The sequence below is a fragment of the Trachypithecus francoisi genome, unplaced genomic scaffold (assembly GCF_009764315.1).
Source record: "Trachypithecus francoisi isolate TF-2019V2 unplaced genomic scaffold, Tfra_2.0 Lachesis_group4, whole genome shotgun sequence".
Taxonomy (NCBI): domain Eukaryota; kingdom Metazoa; phylum Chordata; class Mammalia; order Primates; family Cercopithecidae; genus Trachypithecus; species Trachypithecus francoisi.
Window position 1 is genome coordinate 152,097,143 of NW_022681469.1, and position 23,459 is coordinate 152,120,601.

At 38.8% G+C, this 23,459-nt stretch overlaps 1 protein-coding gene across 6 annotated transcripts in view; it reads right to left on the minus strand.

The window, feature by feature from the left end:
* Positions 1-12,619: 12,619 nt before the first annotated feature.
* LOC117073562 (septin-14-like) overlaps positions 12,620-23,459 on the minus strand; it is a 36,030-nt gene continuing 25,190 nt past the window's right edge. For all 6 annotated transcript variants that reach the window (XR_004433274.1, XR_004433275.1, XM_033194609.1 and 3 more), the window contains 2 exons: positions 22,965-23,017; positions 12,620-13,482 (listed from right to left, as the gene is read on the minus strand). Coding sequence is in view for 4 of the 6 variants with exons in the window: in XM_033194609.1 (XP_033050500.1) it covers positions 13,321-13,482; positions 22,965-23,017 (215 nt within the window). In the remaining 2 variants the exon portion in view is untranslated. The remainder of the gene's footprint in view (positions 13,483-22,964; positions 23,018-23,459) is intronic.

Consider the following 23,459-nt stretch of genomic DNA (forward strand, 5'->3'; position numbering starts at 1 on the left):
GAATTTGTGTTTATAAGTGAGTTGATTAGTTGTTTACTTTTTTGGAGAAATCTTATACTCTGGCACACTATGAATTCTGAACATTTCTTCTTTTACTGTGTTTGGGTTATCTGATCTTTAAAGATTTGATAGGATTCCCCTGGATAACCAAGTGTATCTAGGCATTTTAGCGGTGGGTAGGGCTCTTGAATAACTTTATTTCTTCAATAATAATTGTGCTTTCTTACTCTCCTCTCCCCCTTATTATTTTGGTTAGGATAGACAGTGCTTTGTCTATTTTGTTGGAGTTTTCAAATAATAAGCTATTAGATTTATTTCCTAGTTCTAGTTTTATTTTAAATATATTTTTTTATTTTGCTTTAACTTCTGGGATACATGTGCAGAATGCATAGGTTTGTTCCAAAGGTATACCTGTGCCATGGTGGTTGCTGCACCCATTAACCTGTCATCTAGGTTTTAAGCCCTATATGCATTACGTATTTGTTCTAATGCTCTCCCTCCTTTTGCCCCCGCAACAAGCCCCAACGTGTGATATTCCCCCCACCCCGTATTCTCATTGTTCAACTCCCACTTATCCCACTTATTTTTAATCACTTTTTCCATCTTTTAAAGTGGGTGTTACTTTCTATTCTTAATTTGTATTTTCAAATTAACATAGGCATTTAGCATTATTTCTGGCATTTGATATATTATGCTATATTTTTTCTAAAATTCTGTAGTTTTATTTTTAGTTATTCTTTGAACCAAGAACTGTTTGTTTTTTCTTTTTCTTTTTTTTTTTTTTGAGACAGTCTCGCTCTGTTGCCAGGCTGGAGTACAGTGACATGATCTTGGCTCACTGCAACCTCCACCTCCTGGGTTCAAGTGATTCTCCTGCCTCAGCCTCCCAAGTAGCTGGGACTACAGGCACATGCCACCACTCCCAGCTAATTTTTTATATTTTTAGTAGAGACGGGGCTTCATCATGTTGGTCAGGATGGTCTTGATCTCCTGACCTCATGATCCGCCCACCTTGGCCTCCCAAAGTGCTGGGATTACAGGTGTGAGCCACCGTGCCCGGCCAAGTTTTTTCTTTTCATCTCTAGGAATATCTTTTTATTGTCATTAATTTATTGTATTATTGAAGTTTTCTTTGTGGGATAATATGCTACAATTTGATGAATACTCATGTGAATGATATGGTACGTATCTAAAAGTTGGTATCATTTTTGAGAGTTGAGTTCTCTAGTAAATGTTTATCATGGTTCCTTACCCAGGTTTCCAGTGGTTTTCATTGTCTGAAGCTTGGCTTTTAGTATATTCCCCAGAAAGGTTAATGGGAATAATATTCCCTGAGTTACTGCTTTTATCCTCAAAGCTGTAGTCTTTATCCTTGAAGGTCACTTTCACTTGTTAGCTGTTCGGGGTCAATTTACTCAGGTTAAAAATGTGTTCCTCCAAGTTGGAAAACACTCTTCAGGATATCATCCAGGAGAACTTCCCCAACCTAGTAGGGGAGGCCAACATTCAAATTCAGGAAATACAGAGAACGCCACAAAGATACTCCTCCAGAAGAGCAACTCCAAGACACATAATTGCCAGATTCACCAAAGTTGAAATGAAGGAAAAAATCTTAAGGGCAGCCAGAGAGAAAGGTCGGGTTACCCACAAAGGGAAGCCCATCAGACTAACAGCAGATATCTCGCCAGAAACTCTACAAGCCAGAAGAGAGTGGGGGCCAATATTCAACATTCTTAAAGAAAAGAATTTTAAACCCAGAATTTCATATCCAGCCAAACTAAGTTTCATAAGTGAAGGAGAAATAAAATCCTTTACAGATAAGCAAATGCTTAGAGATTTTGTCACCACCAGGCCTGCCTTACAAGAGACCCTGAAGGAAGCACTAAACATGGAAAGGAACAACCGGTACCAGCCATTGCAAAAACATGCCAAAATGTAAAGACCATCGAGGCTAGGAAGAAACTGCATCAACTAAAAAGCAAAATAACCAGTTAATATCATAATGGCAAGATCAAGTTCACACATAACAATATGAACCTTAAATGTAAATGGACTAAATGCTCCAATTAAAAGACACAGACTGGCAAACTGGATAAAGAGTCAAGACCCATCAGTCTGCTGTATTCAGGAGACCCATCTCACATGCAGAGACATACATAGGCTCAAAATAAAGGGATGGAGGAAGATCTACCAAGCAAATGGAGAATAAAAAAAAGCAGGGGTTGCAATCCTAGTCTCTGATAAAACAAACTTTAAACCATCAAAGATCAAAAGAGACAAAGAAGGCCATTACATAATGGTAAAGGGATCAATTCAACAGGAAGAGCTAACTATCCTAAATATATATGCACCCAATACAGGAGCACCCAGATTCATAAAGCAAGTCCTTAAAGACTTACAAAGAGACTTAGACTCCCATACAATAATCATGGGAGACTTCAACACTCCACTGTCAACATTAGACAGATCAACGAGACAGAAAGTTAACAAGGATATCCAGGAATTGAACTCATCTCTGCACCAAGCGGACCTAATAGACATCTATAGAACTCTCCACCCCAATCAACAGAATATACATTCTTCTCAGCACCACATCGCACTTATTCCAAAATTGACCACATAATTGGAAGTAAAGCACTCCTCAGCAAATGTCAAAGAACAGAAATTATAACAAACTGTCTCTCAGACCACAGTGCAATCAAACTAGAACTCAGGACTAAGAAACTCAATCCAAACCGCTCAACTACATGGAAACTGAACAACCTGCTCCTGAATGACTACTGGGTACATAACGAAATGAAAGCAGAAATAAAGATGTTCTTTGAAACCAATGAGAACAAAGATACAACATACCAGAATCTCTGGGACACATTTAAAGCAGTGTGTAGAGGGAAATTTATAGCACTAAAGGCCCACAAGAGAAAGCAGGAAAGATCTAAAATTGACACTCTAACATCACAATTAAAAGAACTAGAGAGGCAAGAGCAAACACATTCAAAAGCTAGCAGAAGGCAAGAAATAACTAAGATCAGAGCAGAACTGAAGGAGATAGAGACACAAAAAACCCTCCAAAAAATCAATGAATCCAGGAGTTGGTTTTTTGAAAAGATCAACGAAATTGACAGACCACTAGCAAGACTAATAAAGAAGAAAAGAGAGAGGAATCAAATAGACGCAATAAAAAACGATAAAGGGGATATCACCACCGACCCCACAGAAATACAAACTACCATCAGAGAATACTATAAACACCTCTAAGCAAATAAACTAGAAAATCTAGAAGAAATGGATAATTTCCTGGGCACTTACACTCTCCCAAGACTAAACCAGGAAGAAGTTGAATCCCTGAATAGACCAATAGCAGGCTCTGAAATTGAGGCAATAATTAATAGCCTACCAACCAAAAAAAAGTCCAGGACCAGATGGATTCACAGCTGAATTCTACCAGATGTACAAGGAGGAGCTGGTACCATTCCTTCTGAAACTATTCCAATCAATAGAAAAAGAGGGAATCCTCCCAAACTCATTTTATGAGGCCAACATCATCCTGATACCAAAGCCTGGCAGAGACACAACAAAAAAAGAGAATTTTAGACCAATATCCCTGATGAACATCGATGCAAAAATCCTCATTAAAATACTGGCAAACCGGATTCAGCAGCACATCCAAAAGCTTATCCACCATGATCAAGTGGGCTTCATCCCTGGGATGCAAGGCTGGTTCAACATTCACAAATCAATAAACGTAATCCAGCATATAAACAGAACCAAAGACAAGAACCACATGATTATCTCAATAGATGCAGAAAAGGCTTTTGACAAAATTCAACAGCCCTTCATGCTAAAAACGCTCAATAAATTCAGTATTGATGGAACGTACCTCAAAATAATAAGAGCTATTTATGACAAACCCACAGCTAATATCATACTGAATGGGCAAAAACTGGGAAAAACTCCCTTTGAAAACTGGCACAAGACAGGGATGCCCTCTCTCACCACTCCTATTCAACATAGTGTTGGAAGTTCTGGCTAGGGCAATCAGGCAAGAGAAAGAAATCAAGGGTATCCAGTTAGGAAAAGAAGAAGTCAAATTGTCCCTGTTTGCAGATGACATGGTTGTATATTTAGAAAACCCCGTTGTCTCAGCCCAAAATCTCCTTAAGCTGATAAGCAACTTCAGCAAAGTCTCAGCATACAAAATTAATGTGCAAAAATCACAAGCATTCTTAGACACCAGTAACAGACAAACAGAGAGCCAAATCATGAATGAACTTCCATTCACAACTGCTTCAAAGAGAATAAAATACCTAGGAATCCAACTTACAAGGGATGTCAAGGACCTCTTCAAGGAGAACTACAAACCACTGCTCAGTGAAATAAAAGAGGACACTAACAAATGGAAGAACATACCATGCTCATGGATAGGAAGAATCAATATCGTGAAAACGGCCATACTGCCCAAGGTTATTTATAGATTCAATGCCATCCCCATCAAGCTACCAATGAGTTTCTTCACAGAATTGGAAAAAACGGCTTTAAAGTTCATATGGAACCAAAAAAGAGCCCGCATTGCCAAGACAATCCTAAGTCAAAAGGACAAAGCTGGAGAGGCGTCACGCTACCTGACTTCAAACTATACTACAAGGCTACAGTAACCAAAACAGCATGGTACTGGTACCAAAACAGAGATACAGACCAATGGAACAGAACAGAGTCCTCAGAAATAATACTACACATCTACAGCCATCTGATCTTTGACAAACCTGAGAGAAACAAGAAATGGGGAAAGGATTCCCTATTTAATAAATGGTGCTGGGAAAATTGGCTAGCCATAAGTAGAAAGCTGAAACTGGATCCTTTTCTTACTCCTTATACGAAGATTAATTCAAGGTGGATTAGAGACTTAAATGTTAGACCTAATACCATAAAAACCCTAGAAGAAAACCTAGGTAATACCATTCAGGACATAGGCATGGGCAAGGACTTCATGTCTAAAACACCAAAAGCAACGGCAGCAAAAGCAAAAATTGACAAATGGGATCTAATTAAACTAAAGAGCTTCTGCACAGCAAAAGAAACTACCATCAGAGTGAACAGGCAACCTACAGAATGGGAGAAAATTTTTGCAATCTACTCATCTGACAAAGGGCTAATATCCAGAATCTACAAAGAACTCAAACAAATATACAAGAAAAAACAAACAACCCCATCAACAAGTGGGCAAGGATATGAACAGACATTTCTCAAAAGAAGACATTCATACAGCCAACAGACACATGAAAAAATGCTTATCATCACTGGCCATCAGAGAAATGCAAATCAAAACCACAATGAGATACCATCTCACACCAGTTAGAACGGTAATCATTAAAAAGTCAGGAAACAACAGATGTTGGAGAGGATGTGGAGAAATAGGAACACTTTTACACTGTTGGTGGGATTGTAAACTAGTTCAACCATTATGGAAAACAGTATGGCAATTCCTCAAGGATCTAGAACTAGATGTACCATATGACCCAGCCATCCCACTACTGGGTATATACCCAAAGGATTATAAATATTCTACTACAAAGACACATGCACACGTATGTTTATTGCGGCACTATTCACAATAGCAAAGACTTGGAATCAACCCCAATGTCCATCTGTGACAGACTGGATTAAGAAAATGTGGCACATATGCACCATGGAATACTATGCAGCCATAAAAAAGGATGAGTTTGCATCCTTTGTAGGGACATGGATGCAGCTGGAAACCATCATTCTTAGCAAACTATCACAAGAACAGAAAACCAAACACCGCATGTTCTCACTCATAGGTGGGAACTGAACAATGAGATCACTTGGACTCGGGAAGGGGAACATCACACACTGGGGCATATCATGGGGAGGGGGGAGGGGGGAGGGATTGTATTGGGAGTTATACATGATATAAATGATGAATTGATGGGTGCTGACTAGTTGATGGGTGCAGCACACCAACATGGCACAAGTATACATACGTAACAAACCTGCACGTTATGCACATGTACCCTAGAACTTAAAGTACAATTAAAAAAAAAAAAATGTGTTCCTTTAGTATGTATTTTCAAATTAGATTTTTTTTTTTCAGGAAAGTGTTCTCAACTTATAATTTATAGTAGTTAATTTATATCATTTAACGTTTCTTTGCTAACTTCTATGTTTATCACTTTTTCTCAAATCCTTTTTATCTTTTTTAAAGTTTATTTTTGATCTTTAAAATTTACCTCCTTTCCATCTCATATTTCTCTTAAGCATGATTTTCTGTTTATTTTTTCACATGTCTCTTTAGCATAGGCTTTTCTTTATGAAATTATTTTCTGTCATTTTCAAGTATTTCTTGAGTTCTATCACAAGTTTACAGATACCCTTTTCTCTACTCATGCCATTATAGGGATTTTCTTATTCTAATTGCTATACTTATTTAATAGTTACTACCATTTCCTTAAAAGTTTTAGCACATGTTGAAATTATGTTACAATTTTGTTGTTTTGTGGACATGTATTTCCAGTGTTCTTTTGTCATCTGTATGGATGTATTTCTAGTTCTTATTTACTTTCATTTTCTCTTAAAACCTATAGATCACTTGAATGTGATCTATTCCTGTTGCACATCTTAAAAGGAAATTCACTTTTCAATGTTTTCAGAAGGGATAAAGTAAGGCAGAATAGGTTTTCTAGCTTACATCATTAGAATTCTCACTTTTGTTGTTTTCTAAAGTGATTTTAAAACATGTCCTTTTATAACTTGAGTTCTCTTTATTGCTCTTTCTTCCTCAATTTTATTTGAGCTATTTCTTTTTTTCTTTTTCTTTTTGGACCTAATTTGCTTTCTGTTCAACTTGGAATTTATTCTATGCAGTTTCTTTTCACTGCGATGTTTGGCTTTGCTTGGAAGGAAATTACTGGTTGTTAATTGAGAGTTTAAAAGTGAAAACCTCTCTAGCATGAAGAACCTTCCTCAAAATACAGACTCTTTTTATGTACTCACAAACTGGATCATGAGAGCCCTCTGCTAGTTTTGGATGCTGTTTCTGTATGCATCTACTACATCCAAAGGGAGTAGCTGCTTGAACTGTCCTGTTCTCAGAGAGGCTCAGTTATTTTTATTCCTCTTTCTCCCACACAGATAACAGCTATGCTATGTAGATCTTGCAGAAGGTAATAATTTCTCTCCATGTACTTACTCATCTTTGAGGGTTCATGGCATATTTTTCTCAGGATCTCAGCTAAGCTGGAGAAAGTAGCCAAGTAAAATAAGCCAAAATGAAGATAAGAGTCAACCCTTTAATCACTTACTGTGATAGTGTGAGCTAGAAACGAAATGGAGGAAAACAATGCCACCCTCTTCCAATCCATTTTCCCCATGGATTAGTGTGATGGTTGAGGTTAAGGTGGATCAAAACAGACTTGAGGGTCATCTTACTGCCGACAGAACTCTGAACAAAATGAGTTTGCCGTTTTATGGACCCAGAAGCTGGGAGAAGACAAGGGGCTAGGGCTAGAAGTGGAAAAATGCTGAGTACTGAGTCTGAACGGAGAAAACTGCCTTCAAAATGTCTTGCCTCTCCCCTGATAAGGAGGTCTTTGCAGAAGCTCTGAGGAAGACCTCTGGGAAACAGCTCAAATAAATAAACTACTGAATGGAAATACTTGGTCTAGAAATGCAGATATGCATAAGAGTATGACAGCCCGGGGAGCCTGTCTTTAACACTGCAACTCCCTTCAGAGACTGCAGTGCCCTGGCTGTGTATCCAGTCTAGGGTAGGGAGGGCAGCTTTCCCCCATGAGGCCTGTCTGTAAAGCCTTTGTAATTGCCCATGTTTGAGCCTAAAAAATTCACACATAGATTTTTTTTCATCAGGAGTTAAACTCCTCAATCTTGTCACCAATATTTGTTGTATATATTGGGTTTGGATTTTTTTGATTTCACCATTGTAAGTGTGGTATCTGTTTTTATGGGGAACATGTGTGGAGTACTGCCACCACAACCTATCCAGAACACTCTCTACATACACTTTAGCAACATGAGACCATATTGTCATTGTTTGGTGGGGCCAATACTCATGAACATTTCTCCAGATAGCTACCCTTTCTGCTACTCATTGTTCTTTCCTTCAGTTCCATGTTTCTTCCCAAAGAACTTTTTAGTATTTCTTTAATATTAATTGAGAGCAAACATTTCTCTCAATTTTGTGTTAATCTGGGTCTCTCTCTCTTTCTCCTTCTGTCTCCCCTGCTTTCTCCTTTTCCTTTAGCTTCACTTTCAACATTATCTTCACAAGTTATAAAAACTAGATTGGCAGTTATTTTCTTTCAGAATTTTAAAGATATCAAATAAGTTGCTACAATTAATAATAAAGATATTTTCTAAGCATTGAACAGCCTTGCTAACATAGTAGTTGAAATTTAATCAACACATGTGAGCAAACGTATTTTATGTCCCTCTCATATTGAAAATATTTGTAAGTTCTAGACTTCAAATAGTACATTTTTTTAACTACTACTAATTAAAAGTGAAGCTGAAAAATTACCCACAGACTTAGCTAAAATGTTTAATAAAATATTATATATTTGATTTATTATACACCTTTTAATCTTATTTTATAAAAGCAAAAGTAGGCTTATAACAGAAATATGTTTGTCCTTCACAAACTTATGACAGTCTCTTTATTTCAGAAATTATGAACATGGTTTCTATAAATACTATTATTCTGACAGTTTTCTCCAATGTTGAAAGTAAATTAAGGCTCATTATAAAAAATAAAGGTTTTCCAAGTTTCTTTGTGAATTTTTACTTTTGATCACTATCTATAAAATAATCATAAAATCACCATGGAAACAGAAACTGTTGTTTCAATATTAAGAAAACAACTATTTCATTGCAACAAAATTCAGGTCTATGTCCATTACCCAAGGCATAAATATAAACTTATATTAAATAGAGAAATGAAGAACATGAAGCACAAAAAAGATTTATTTATTTATTTAGAGACAGAGTCTTCCTCTGTTGCCCAGGCTGGAGTATGGTGGCGCAATCTTGGATCACTGCAAGCTTCGCCTCCCGGGTTCAAGCCATTCTCCTGCCTCAGCCTCTTGAGTAGCTGGGACTACAGGCGCCCATCACCATGCCCAGCTAATTTTTTGTATTTTTAGTAGAGACAGGGTTTCACTGTGTTAGCCAGGATGGTCTCGATCTCCTGACCTCGTGATCCACCCGCCTTGGCCTCCCAAAGTGCTAGGATTATAGGCATGAGCCACTGCGACCAGTCACAAACAAGTTTTTTTTTTAAGGGTAATCACATTTACACACAAACTAAGGAGGCACCAGAAAAGAATATTGCAGGTTTTTTTCTATTTTTCCACTAAATAACTCTAGTTTTTAAAAATAGAATTTTTAGTGGTATTACATTTATTACATTGTAATTTTCTGTTTTATGTTGAAATTTAAATTTCTACCAGATAAAGGCTAGAGAAGAATATAAATGGTACCTGAAATCAGTCTTTTAAAGTAATTATAATGATTATGTCAAGTTTTTTTAACAACATAACTTTTCACTGTTTCCATTAACATGCATTTATTTTAAAATGATTTATTGACCAACATAATTGTTTCTGGTTTGAAGATGAGAATTGTATGACATAATTTCTAACTCAGAATCATTTAAATTCAAATCTGGCTACAGTCCTGTAAAGTATACAAATTATTCCATATATATGTGCTAGATGAAGACGGTATAAATAAGAGAGGAAGTTTAAATGGAGTTAATTAGGTCAGGCTTTTCCTCTCTAAAAGATGACTTTTGAGTTGAAATATTAAGTAATTAGAGACTTGATAGAGTTGATAGGTAAGCACATTCTAGTTAAGAAGAATAGCTTGATTTAAAAAAAAACTGAGGAAAGAAAGTCAGAAGTGGATAATAATATAAAGAGGTATTTAATGGCAGTGAGGGATTATATTGGAGAGCAACAAAAGATAATTCTAGAAAGACAGTGGGAGTACATTGGGGGCAGAGAGTCACATATAATTTATTCTTTGCTGTATTTGTATCTCCTAGGCTGGTGCATGGTGCTTAATAAATATTCATTGAAATAAAGCTATGCCGTTTTTACCCTGGTTTGGATGAAGTGAGTAACTGTACAAATGAAAAGGAATCATTTAATCATTCATTTATCCTAGACTGTGCTCTGAATGCCTATTGCAAAGGGAATAAAACATTGCCCCGGTATACAAATCCTTCCATTTTTCCAAAGGCTATAGAATAACATGAAGAAGAAATACACATACATGTGCACATATACACACACACGGCGAGAGAGAGAGAGAGTTCAGCACATTTTGATAAGTTCAAAAGTAGAGTGATGAATAAAGTGGATGGAGTAACTCTGTCAGAAACTTTTAGGAGAGAAAGTTTTATTTTTTTGACTATCAGATTCCGAAAATGAAAAAGGAAACAGTGACAGGAAAGTTTTAAAATCTCCCCAAAGTTGTGCAGAACTGGGAGAAATATGGTTTCAGAAAAGTGTTGAGAAAATACAAATAAGATGATTATATTTCCAACTTTTCCAATTAAATTTAAAGCATTTTCTGTTTTACCTATGTGCAAACTACAGTAGGATTTTTTTTTTTTTTTTTTTTTTTGAGAAAGCAGAGACAGCAAAGGTAGCTAGCTATGTCAAACTGCTGTCATTGTTGGTGATTAACTGGATGACTCTGTCTCCAAGATGAACTCACCTATATACACACTTTTTGCTTACAAGATAAGGCAAGCAAACCTGCCCAATTTTACAGAGGAGGACAGTTTCACTTATAAACTAAAGTTAACTGTCCTTATTCTCTTGGTCTGTGGTGATCCGGTATTTGTCCCACCCTTCATGATTTGACCCCACTTGGTCTTAGACTCTTTGCTATTGATCTAACCTGGTACTCTGATTTTGGCTCTTTGTTTTGACTTAGGTTTTCTAATTAGACCCCCTTTGTTCTTCACATCCCAAAGGTTGATTTCTTGTTGCAACTTCATCTAATGTATGTTTATGTAAATTAAATTCACCAGTCTCATGTTTAAAATATTTCCATCAAATTTTTATAATAAGTAACATTCAAAGTGAGCAAATTATTATATTTAAAGAGTCCTCAACATAAGACAACATGATAAACAAAGAAGCGATTAGTCAATAATATGATTAAAGATCCTGGGGTAGGGGCTGAATGGGTACAAGGAAGGAAAACTTCACTCACATACATACATAAATGAACTAGATGAGGGATAAAAGGAAATCTTATGTAATTATTTGGAAAAATATTTAAATATTGTAAGTATACAAATTTTAAACTACTTTGAATTTACATAAAATAAAAACAATCAAATCTTTATCTTAAACAATTCGCTTAGGAAAGACTCCACTTCTTTTTCTTTTTCTTTCCTTTTTTTTTTTTTAATAGAGACAGCATCTTGCTCTGTTGCCCAGGGGCCGGAGCAAAGTGGCATGATCATAGCTCACTGTAACCTCTAATTCCTAGGCTCAAAAGATCTTCCTGCTCCAACCTCCCAAGTAGCTTGGACTACAGGCACACATTGCCAGGCCCAGCTAATTTTTAAATTCTTGGTAGGGATTGGGGTCTCATGATGTTGCCCAGGCAGGTCTCTTGGCCTTAGGTGATCCTCCCATCTCAGCCTCCCAAAGTGCAGGGATTACAGGTGTGAGCCACTGAGCCTGGCCAAGACGCCTCTTCTTATTGACAAGAGTGGAGGAAAGGTCAATGGCATGTACTGGTGCCGAGGAAATTGTTTCTTGCAGATTCCATCTGCCAGGCTCACAACACCCCTCAAATGAGACATGTGTTGGGGACTGAGATTTGTACCTCAAATTGTTTGTTTCGAGGTAAAAACAGCACAATTAAGAATTGGAAGGCCGGGTGCGGTGGCTCATGCCTGTAATCCCAGCATTTTGGGAGGCCGAGGCGGGCAGATCACAAGGTCAGGAGATCGAGACCATCCTGTCTAACATAGTGAAACCCTGTCTCTACTAAAAACACAAAAAAATTAGCCGGGTGTGGTGGCACACCCCTGTAGTCCCAGCTACTCGGGAGGCTGAGGGAGGAGAATCAGTTGAATCTGGGAGGCAGAGGTTGCAGTGAGCCAAGATTGCACCACTGCACTCCAACCTGGGTGACAGAGGGAGACTTTGTCTCAAAAAAAAAAAAAAATCTCAAACAACCTAACTTTACTGCTCAAAAACAAACAAAAAAAAACCAAAAAAACAAAAATTAGCAGAAGGAAAGAAATAACAAAGATTGGAGCATAAGTAAATGAAATAGAGAATAAAATTTTTTTTAATCAGCTGGGCACAGTGGCTCACACCTGTAATCCCAGCGGTTCTCTTGAGGTCAAGAGTTTGAGACCAGCCTGGCCCACATGGTGAAACACTGTCTCTACTAAAAATACAAAAATTAGCTAGGCATGGTGGCATGCTCCTGTAATCCCAGCTACTCAGGAGGCTGAAGCAGGAGAATCGCTTGAACCTGGGAGATGGAGATTGCAGTAAGCCGAGATCATGCCACTACACTCCAGTCTGGGCAACAGAGTGAGACTCTGTCTCAAAAAAAAAAAAAAAAAAAAAATAATCCATGAAGCTAAGAGTTGATATGGAAAAAAAAAAAATCAAAATCAAAGCCATTACCTAGACTAAGAACAAAAAGAGAATATGTTAATAGAGTAAGAAATTAAAGAGAAGACATTACAACTTATTACAGAAGTTTATTTCTTACAGAAATAAACAGAATTATAAGGAACTATTATGAACAATTATACACTAACCAATTTGACAGCTTAGAAGAAATGGTGAAATTACTAGAAATATGTAACCTACCAACACTGAATGGAGAATAAATAGAGAGCTTAAAGAAACCGATAACAAATAGAGAAACTAAAGCAGCAATTTTTCAGAACTCCAAAATATAGCCTAGGACCAGATTACTTCATGGGTAAATTCTACCAAACTTTAAAAGGAAATTTAATATAAAACATCCTCAAATTCTTTGAAAAAATAGCAAAAGGAGGTAACTCCTTTAGAGTCATTTTATGAGGCAAGCATCCCAATATCAAAGCTAGAAAATATACTTCCGAGAAGAAAATTATAACCCAATATCCTTGAAGAACATGGTGTATGAATTAAATCTAAATAAATCTGTTTACAAAGAATCAATTCTCAGAAGTTTTCAAAATAAACAAAAAAAATTCACACTGGATTCAGATAAAAACTCATTTATAGCCTCTTTGTCAGATATTGTTACTGAAACTTACATTAATTGAGGAGTTTGCATGAGCAGTAGTTTCTTCATCTGTTGGGAACTGATATATCTGGATGCCACTGTTAATTCACACATTTTCTTACTCTTAAACGTCTGTAAATCATTTTTAGAAATTGTGTCTGCTTTGGCAATCAGCAGTATAATGTTCACCTATTAAGAAAAAGACAAAATCTCAGTATCAAGGATTCATTGTTCATCCTATAGTTTTTATAGTAAAGCCTTTGCAATCTCTGACAACAAATTGTGTAACTAGATAATCACTGTCATGCCTTTCTTAAAAATTAATTTCCAAAATTATCAATACTTTTGAAGATTCATCTTTTATCCAAATTCAGGTTTAGAAGTCTCAACCTTGTTTCTCTTTTAAAAATCCCTTACACTTCTACACATATGAAGTCAGTAAAATGTAAATAGTAGGACAATGTAAATTATTTATTTTCAATTTTATTTCATATTAAGCTGAGTGATAAAAGACAAATTGAATGACCTTTCATCAAAATTGTGGAAGAGATTTTGTCTTTCTACTTTTTACATCACTTTTTCCATCAATCAATCTTAATTAATGTCCCATTTTCATACACTCTTGCCCCACCTAGATGTGTTTGCAGATAGACTTGATTTTGTTTTCCGAAGACCACCTAAAAAGAATTTTTTATTTTTTTTGAGACGGTGTCTCACTCTGTCACCCAGGCTGGAGTGTAAAGGCGAAATCTAGCCTCACTGCAACATCCACCTCCCAGGTTCAAGCGAGTCTCTGCCTCAGCCTCCCAAGTAGCTGGGATTACAGGGGCATACCACCACACCCGGTTGATTTTTGTATTTTTGGTAGAGACAGGGTTTCTCCATGTTGGCCAGGCTGGTCTCGAACTCCTGACCTCAGATGATCCGCCCACCTCAGCCTCCCAAAGTGCTGGGATTACGGCGTGAGCCACCGCACCCAGCATTGTTACCATAGTCTAATGGTCGTGTGTGTGTGTAAGAGCACCTTGCAAACAAATATGTTCATTATTCTTTTGTAAAAAGACACTATTTCCACATTGAAAGTTGAACAGTTGCATATTTGAGGTTGAATTTTTACCCACAATGTTTTTTCCGAGTGCTTCAATATGATCACTCCTGTGTTTTACATTTGTACTTAAACTTTTTAGAAAATAACAATATACAAAATTATAAAATGTTTTATTGCTGTTAAAATATCTTATTAAATTATAGCTCCACAAAATCAATATCTGTAATACAGTTGAAATACATAATATAAATTTTAGGCAGACTGCTTTTTAGATTGCTCAAAGCACATTTTTCAAAAATTCCATGGACAGGCCAGGCGCAGTGGCTCACGCCTGTACTCCCAGCACTTTGGCAGCCCAAGGCAGGTGGATCCCCTGAGGTCAGGAGTTTGAGACCAGCTTTGCCAACATGGTGAAGTCCTGTCTCTACTAAAAATGCAAAATTAGCTGGGCATGGTAGTGGGCACCTGTAGTCCCAGCTACTCAGGACATTGAGGCAGGAGAATGCTTAAACACGGGAGGTGGAGGTTGCAGTGAGCCAAGATCATGCCATTGCACTCCAGCCTGGGCAACAAGAGCAAAACTCCATCTATAAAAAAGAAAAAATTAGCCAGGTGTAGTGGCAGCACCTGTAGCCCCAGGTGGCTAAGGTGGGAGGATCACTTGAACCCAGGAAGTCGAGGCTGCAGTGAGCCATGATCTGATAAAAAACAAAAACAAACAAAAACCAAACAACAACAAAAACTCCATAACCTGACCTCCTTGCTATGAATAAAGCTAGACAGGACACCTCTTTTCTCCCACTGTGCATCACCAGGACTGCCACAGCACTCTGTAAGCTCCCTCATAAATGCTTTGGACTGATCACCCTGGCATTTTAGTACTTCATCCTGTGGAATTCAAACCAGCCCCATCTCAGGACCATTTGTGGCACTCCTTTGTGGGAATTCCCCTGCAGCACTTTTGGGGCAGCTTCAGCCAGTCTTGAATTTGACATGACATAACATAGTGATGATAAATCATTAACATAAAGAAATGGAAACTTTCAGCTGGCCGAGGTGGCTCAGGCCTGTAATCCCGACACTTTGGGAGGCTGAGGTGGGCGGATCACCTGAGGTCATGAGTTTGAGACCAGCTTGGCCAACATGGTGAAACCCCATCTCTACTAAAAATTCAAAAATTAGCCAGGCATGGTGGTGGGTGCCTGTAATCCTAGTTACTCGGGAGACTGAGGGAGGAGAATCGCTTGAACCAAGAGGTGGAGGTGGCAGTGAGCCAAGATCGTGCCACTGCTCTCCAGCCTAGGCCACAGAGTAAGACTCCGTCTTGGAAAAAAAAAAAAAAAGAGAGAGAGAGAGAGAGAAAGAAACAGAAACTTTCTATGTAAATAATTCCTCAGGTGTTCAGATTGAAGGGGAAAGACATTCAATGCAAGGAGAACTGACCATCTTGAAAAAGAAGGCAAGCAGGGCATGGTGGCTCACGCCTGTAATCCCAGCACTTTGGGAGGCTGAGACCAGCAGATTGCTTGAGCCCAGGAGTTCCAGACCCATCTGGACAATATGGCAAGACCCCCGTCTCTACAAAAAATTAAAAATTAGCCAGGCATGTGGGCACACACCTGTGGTCCCAGATACTTGAGGCTGAGGTGGGAGAATCCCTTGAGCCTGGAAGCTTGGGGCTGCGGTGAACCTGGTTCATGTCACTGCACTCCTGCCTGAGCAACGGAGTGAGATCTTGTCTCAAAGAAAGAGAAAAGAAAAAGACAGCAGGCAAATACTCTTGCCTATCCCTTTATTTAATGGTTTTGTGAAAATTAGAGATTTTATATTCTGGAAAAATGGCTTGATGATAACAGGTGAACATGAAATTAAAAGTGTGTAGCCAGCTGGGTGTGGTGGCTCACGCCTGTAATCCCAGCACTTTGGGAGGCTGAGGTGGGCAGGTCACCTGAGTTCAGGCGCTTAAGATCAGCATGACCAACATGGAGAAACCCCATCTCTACTAAAAATAAAAAATTAGCCGGGTGTGGTGGTACATGCCTGTGTCCCAGCTTCTTGGGAGGCTGAGGCAGGCCAGGCGTGGTGGCACATACCTGTAATTCCAGCTACTTGGGAGGCTGAGGCAGGAGAATCGCTTGAACCTGTGAGGTGGAGGTTGCAGTGAGCCAAGATTGTGCCATTACCCTCCAGCCTGGGCAACAAGAGCAAAATTCCATCTCAAAAAAAGAAAAAAAAAAAAAGAGTGTGTATTCCTGGCTATTGAATGTATTACTAATTAAAAACTTGAAGTAGCTCTTAATTTAACTAGAAATCTAATTTATTTCAACTACTTAATGACATCTGAGATTAAGTACAAGTCTCTTCTCAGTTTGAACAATACATAGTAAAAGTGGAGACTCCTTGAATAAAGGGAACCCAACTTAGAACTTTTGCTCTCTTCAACTAAATAAAGTTGAAGACTAAAGTTTTCTTCAACTAAGTAAAGTTGAAGACAGCATGTTTTTTAGGGCTGAGTGCAGAAAAGACTCTCATAATATGACAATTTCCCTTATATGTATATTGGCCTTCTGTTTTGGAAAAAGAAGATATACTTTTAACCTTTTTTTTCTTTTATTTGAGAGAGGGTCTTGCTCTGTGGCCCTGTCTGCAGTGTGGTGGCATGATAATGGCTCACTGCAGCCTCAGCCTCCTGGGTTGAAGCGATCCTCCCACCTCAGCCTCCTGAGCAGCTAGAACTACAGGCACATGCTGCCATGCCTGGCTATTTTTTTTTTTTTTTTTTTTTTTAGAGAAAGGGTCTCACTATATTGTTCAAGCTGGTCTCAAACTCCCAGGCTCAGGTTATCCTTCCTCCTCAGCCTCCCAAAGTGCTGGGATGTGAGCCAGTATGTCTGGCCCCTCTAAATTTTTTTATGAAAAATAACTTTAGACTTATGGAAGAGTTGCATGAATATTACAGAGAAAGAAATTGAGGCATCATAATTTTCCCAAAGCTGCACAGCAACAAGTAATAGGGTTAGGTTTGTGAAAGCAGGTAGCTTGAACTCACTGCCCATGCTTTTTTTTTTTTTTTTTGAAATGGAGTTTCACTCTTGTTGCCCAGGCTGGGGTGCAATGGCACGATCTCGACTCACTGCAACCTCTACCTCCCAGGTTCAACCAATTCTTTGCCTCAGCCTCCTGAGTAGCTGGGATTATAGGCATGTGCCACCATGCCCGGCTAATTTTGTATTTTTAAGTAAAGATGGGGTTTCACCCTGATGGCCAGGCTGTTCTCGAACTCCTGACCTCAAGTGATCAACCCACTTCGGCCTTCCTATGTGCTGTGATTTCAGGCGTGAGCCATGGCTCCTGGCCCTTCCCATGCCTTTAATCACAGAAAGCACTAGACATTTTTCCCAAAGTCACAGAGACCTAGCAAGTGATAAAGCAAATATTCAAAAGCTGCTTCCGTTGACAAGTCCTGTGACCTTTATATATTCAAAAATTAAAATTCCTTCTGTATGGATAAAATTCCTTCTGTATGGATATTGCATGTTTGGGGTTTCATAAACATTCAACAGACTGATTTTCTGTACAATAAAACTGAACTACAAAAAACTGCTGAATAATTAGAAAAATTAATCAAATGAACAGAATCTCATATCAATTTTGAGCCATGGGGCTTAAGCAGCCTATTGAAAGGAAGTCCTCATGTGTTCCAGGATTTTGCTGGGAAGAATTATGCTTTTCTTAGCTGTTTCTATATAAAAAGCAGTAGCTGCCTGCAAGCTCTTGTATTCTGAATCCTCTCTGATAGGATCTGTATCCAGGATCACAAAAGCTTTCTGTTTCACACCATCGGTGGTACTAGTCAAACATCAGTGGGATTATTTTATAGTATTATATAGTAAACTTTATTTTAAAAATATGGGCATCCCCCATTATCCAGTTTCTCGTTTTCTTTCCTTCTTTTTTCCTTGCTTCATTCTTTCCTTCCTTCCTCCCTCTCTTTTCCTTTCTTTCTTTTCTTTCTTTCTTTTTTTTTTTTTTTTTGAGATAAAGTTTTGCTCTTGTTGTCCAGGTTGAAGCGCAATGGCATGATCTTGGCTCACGGCAAACTCTGCCTCCCAGATTCAAGCAATTCTCCTGCCTCAGCTTCCAGAGTAGCTAGGATTACAAGCATACACCACCACGTCCGGCTAATTTTGTATTTTATGTAGAGATGTGGTCTTTCTTTTCTTTTGATAGGGACTTGCTCTATTTCCCAGGCTGGAATTGCAGTGACATGATCTTGGCTCACAGCAGCCACGAACTACTGGGCTCCAGCGATTCTCCCATCTCAGCCTTCCAAATAGCTGGGACTACAGGTGCACACCATCATGTCTGGCTAATTTTTGTATTTTTTTTTGTAGACATGGGGTCTCACTATGTTGCCCAGGCTGGTCTTGAACTCCTGAGCTCAAGCGATCCTACTGCCTCAGCCTCCCAAAGTACTGAGATTACAGGCATTAGCCACAGAGCCCAGCCCAGTTTCACTTTCCACAATTTCCCATAATTGACAGCAGTCCAAAAATATTAAATGACAACTTCTAGAAATACAGAATGTACAAGTTTTAAATCGCATGCTATTCTAAATACTGTCATTAAATGTCATGTTGACCCACTCCATCTCACCCTGGAAATGAATTATCTCACTGTTCACCTCATTTTATCTTAACATGTAGGCATTGTATTATCTCACATTATTATACGAAGGGTGAGTACAGTACAATAAAATATTTTGAGGCAGTACTTATGATAAAGTTTTATTGATAAATGAGATGTAGTTCTCTTGTATTATAAGTTACTATTGTTAGTTTCTTAGATACAGACTGAAGCTAACAATAGTAGCTAATAAAATAGAACAATTATAACAACAGACTGTACTAAAAGTTATGTGAATGTTGTCTGTCTCTCAAAATATATATATAGTATATCTATATATGTATATATACATATATATTTTTTGTATATCTATATATGTATATTATATATTTTGTATATATATACATATATAGATATACAAAATATATATATATATCTTTTGAGGGCATGGTGGCTCACACCTGTAATCCCAGTACTTTGGGAGGCCGAGGCAGGTGGATCACCTGAGGTTAGGAGTTTGAGACCAGGCTGGCCAACATTGCGAAACCCCGTCTCTACTAAAAATATAAAAAAGCCAAGCGTGGTAGCGGGTGCCTGTAATCCCAGATACTCGGGAGGCTGAGGCAGGAGAATCGCTTGAACCCGGGAGACAGAGGCTGCAATGAGCCAAGATCGCACCACTGCACTCCATCTCAGAAAAAAAAAAAAAAAAAATATATATATATATATATATAAATTTTTTTTGAGACACAGACAACATTCACATAACTTTTAGTACAGTCTATGGTTATAATTGTTCTATTTTATTATTAGCTACTATTGTTAGCTTCAGTCTGTAAGAAACAATAGTAACTAATAATAAAAGAGAACATCTCATTTATAAATAAAACTTTGTAAGTACGTATGCATAGAAAAAACATAGTATATATAGGGCTCTGTACTATGCATACTTTCAGGCATCCACTGGGGGATCTTGGAACTTACCCCCAAGGGTGCTACTCTGTAGGCAAATGGCCATGATCTGGAAGGTAAATCAAGATTGAAATCTATCAAATGTGAATTGTCTTCCCCAGCAACCAAAAAAATTGTATGTTGAAGCCCTAACCCCCAGTACATCAGAATGTGATTTTAACAGAGATATAGCCTTCAAAGAGGTGATTAAAGAGTGAGACTGGGCCGGGCGCGGTGGCTCAAGCCTGTAATCCCAGCACTTTGGGAGGCCGAGACGGGCGGATCACGAGGTCAGGGGATCGAGACCATCCTGGCTAACATGGTGAAACCCTGTCTCTACTAAAAAAAAATACAAAAAACTAGCCGGGCGACGTGGCAGGTGCCTGTAGTCCCAGCTACTCGGGAGGCTGAGGCAGGAGAATGGCGTAAACCGGGAGGCGGAGCTTACAGTGAGCTGAGACCCGGCCACTGCACTCCAGCCTGGGCGGCAGAGCGAGACTCCGTCTCAAAAAAAAAAAAAAAAAAAAAAGAGTGAGACTGAGCTGGACACAGTGGCTCATGCCTGTAATCCCAACACTTTGGGAGGCCGAGGTCAATGGATCACCTGAGGTTAAGAGTTTGAGACCAGCCTGGCCAACATGGTGGAATCTCGTCTCTACTAAAACTACAAAAATTAGCCAGATGTAGTGGTACATGCCTGTAATCCCAGCTACTCAGGAGGCTGAGGCAGGAAAATCACTTGAACCTGAGAGGCAGAGGTGGCAGTGAGCCAAGATCATGCCACGAACTCCAGCCTCCACATTAAAAAAAAAAAAAAAAAAAAAAATTGAGACAGTTATAGCGGGGCCCAATCCAAACTGACTGGCACCCTTATAAGAAGATAAAGTGTGGGGCTCGGTGCAGTGGCTCATGCCTATAATCCCAGCACTTTGGAAGGCCGAGGCGGGCGGATCACCTGAGGTCAGGAGTTTGAGACCAGCCTGGCCAACATGGTGAAATCCCATCTCTACTAAAACTACAAAAAATTATCCAGGCGTAGTGGCACATGCCTGTAATCCCAGCTATTCAGGAGGCTGAGATAGGAGAACTGCTTGAACCCAGGAGGCAGAGGTTGCAGTGAGCTGAGATTTCAGCACTGCACTCCAGCCTGGGCAAGAAAAGCAAAACTCCTTCTTAAAAAAAAAAAAAAAAAAAAAAGATAAAATGTGGACACCCAGGAGACACCAGGGAAAATACCATGTGAGAAAACAGAGATAAGTTGGTCATTCTCCAGGCAAGGACAGAGACTTCCCAAGAAAGCGCATCTTTCTCAAGAAAGTACAAGTGATACCTTGATCTTGGACTTCTAGCCTCCAAGACTGTAGGAAAATAGATTTTCATTGTTTAAACCACTCAGTCTATGGCATTTTGCTTTCCCAGCCCTAACACGCTAATGCAAACGCCTTAACAATTAACAGAAAAAAAAAATTAGGATATATACATATAATACAAAATAACAGGTACAGTCATGCACTGCATAATGGCATTTCAATAAATGATTGGCCACATATATGACGGTGGTCCCATAATATAATACTGTACCTTTGCTTTTCGTTGTTATCATTTATTTATTTATACATGTATTTATTTATTTAGAGACTGAGTCTTTCTCTGTCACCCAGGCTGGAGTACAGTGGCACGATCTCGGCTCACTGCAACCTCCGCCTCCCAGGTTCAAGCAATTCTCCTGCATCAGCCTCCTGAGTACCTGGGATTACAGGCCCCGCTAATTTTTATATTTTCAGTAGAGACGGAATTTCCTCATGTTGGCCAGGGTGGTCTCAAACTCCTGATCTCAGGTGATCTGCCCGCCTCGGCCTCCCAAAGTGCCGGGATTACAGGTGTGAGCCTCTGCGCCCAGCTATTTATACATCTATCTATGTAATTTCTGGATTCAGGGGATATATGTGCAGGTTTTTTACTTAGATATATTGCATACTAGCGAGGGTTTGGCTTCTAGTGTGCCCATCACTCAAAGAGTAAGAATTGTACCCAATAGGTAATTTTTCAAATCTCAACCTCCTCCCACCCTTCCCTTCAAAGGGCCTAATGTCTATTATTTCTGTCTAATACTGTACCTTTTTTTATGTTTAGATTCACAGATACGGCCAGGCACAGTGGTTCATGTTTTGGGAGGTCGAGGCGGGCAGACCACTTGAGGTCAGGAGTTTGAGACCAGCCAGGCCATGTGGCAAAACTCCATCTCCATTAAACATACAAAAATTAGCTGGGCCTGGTGGCACAGGCCTGTAGTCCCAGCTACTCGGGAGACTGAGGCAGGAGAATCACTTGAACCCGGGAGGCGGAGGTGGCAGTGAGCCGAGATCACGCCACTGCACTCCAGCCTGGGAGATAGTAAGACTCTGTCTCAAAATAAAATAAAATAAAATTAGATACACAGATACTTGCCGTTGTGTTATAATTCTACAGTATTCCATGCTGTCCAGGTTTGTAGCCTAGGAGCAATAAGCCATACCATCAAAGACTATCGTCTAGGTATGTAGTAGGCTAGATCATGTAAGTATGTGTAGGTATACTCTATGATGTTTGCATCATGATGAAATCACCTAAAGATAGGTAACTACACTTGCATGCATGTGCCTTCAAGATGTGTTATTATCTCAAAATTAATATTACATCATGAAAGGTTGGGACCAGGAACAATGGCTCACGCTTATAATCCCAACACTCTGGGAGGGCAAGGTGGGTGGATCACTTGAGCCCAGAAGTTTGAGTTCATCCTTGGCAACATAGTGAAACCCTGTTTCTACAAAAAATACAAAAATTAGCCGAGCTTGGTAGCAAGCTCCTGTAATCCCAGTTACTCAGATGGCTGAGGTGGGAAGATTGCTTGAGCCCAGGAGATTGAGGATGCAGTGAGCTATGATGGTGCCAATGCACTCCAGCCTGGGTGACAGAGCAAGACCCTGTCTCAAATACAAAAAAAAAAAAGAAAGAAAAAGAAAAAGAAAAAGAAAAGAAAGCTTGGTGGATTTACCAAACATACCTTACTGTCAAGGTTCTTCATTGTTAATAGATCAAGAGACTTCAGGGAATGTCCTGTAGGTGAAATGAAGAAAGAACACATGTGGATATGAGAATCATGGTACTCAAACAAGGAACATTTAATCTTCAATTATTCTTGAAGATAGGCCTTAAATTGGGCATCTATGTAGTCAACTATTGGTTGGTAGCTAAAAAAAATTTATACATTTAGCACAGCAGTTTAATAAAATCTAAAGCCTGCCTTTTTTGACCACTTAACAGTTAACATGTATGCTAAGCAGTTTTCTATAGTGATATAGAAAAGGTTCATAACATGTCCATACAAAGATATTAATCCCAAACCAATAATAAGGCTCATGCTTTACTCTATGGTAATGTAAAATGTAAACATAGAGGAAAGCTGGGTGCATCCGACAGAGGACTAGTATCCAGAATATACAAAGAACGCAAGCAACTAAACAGCAGTAACAAGAAGAACAAATAATCCCATTAAAAA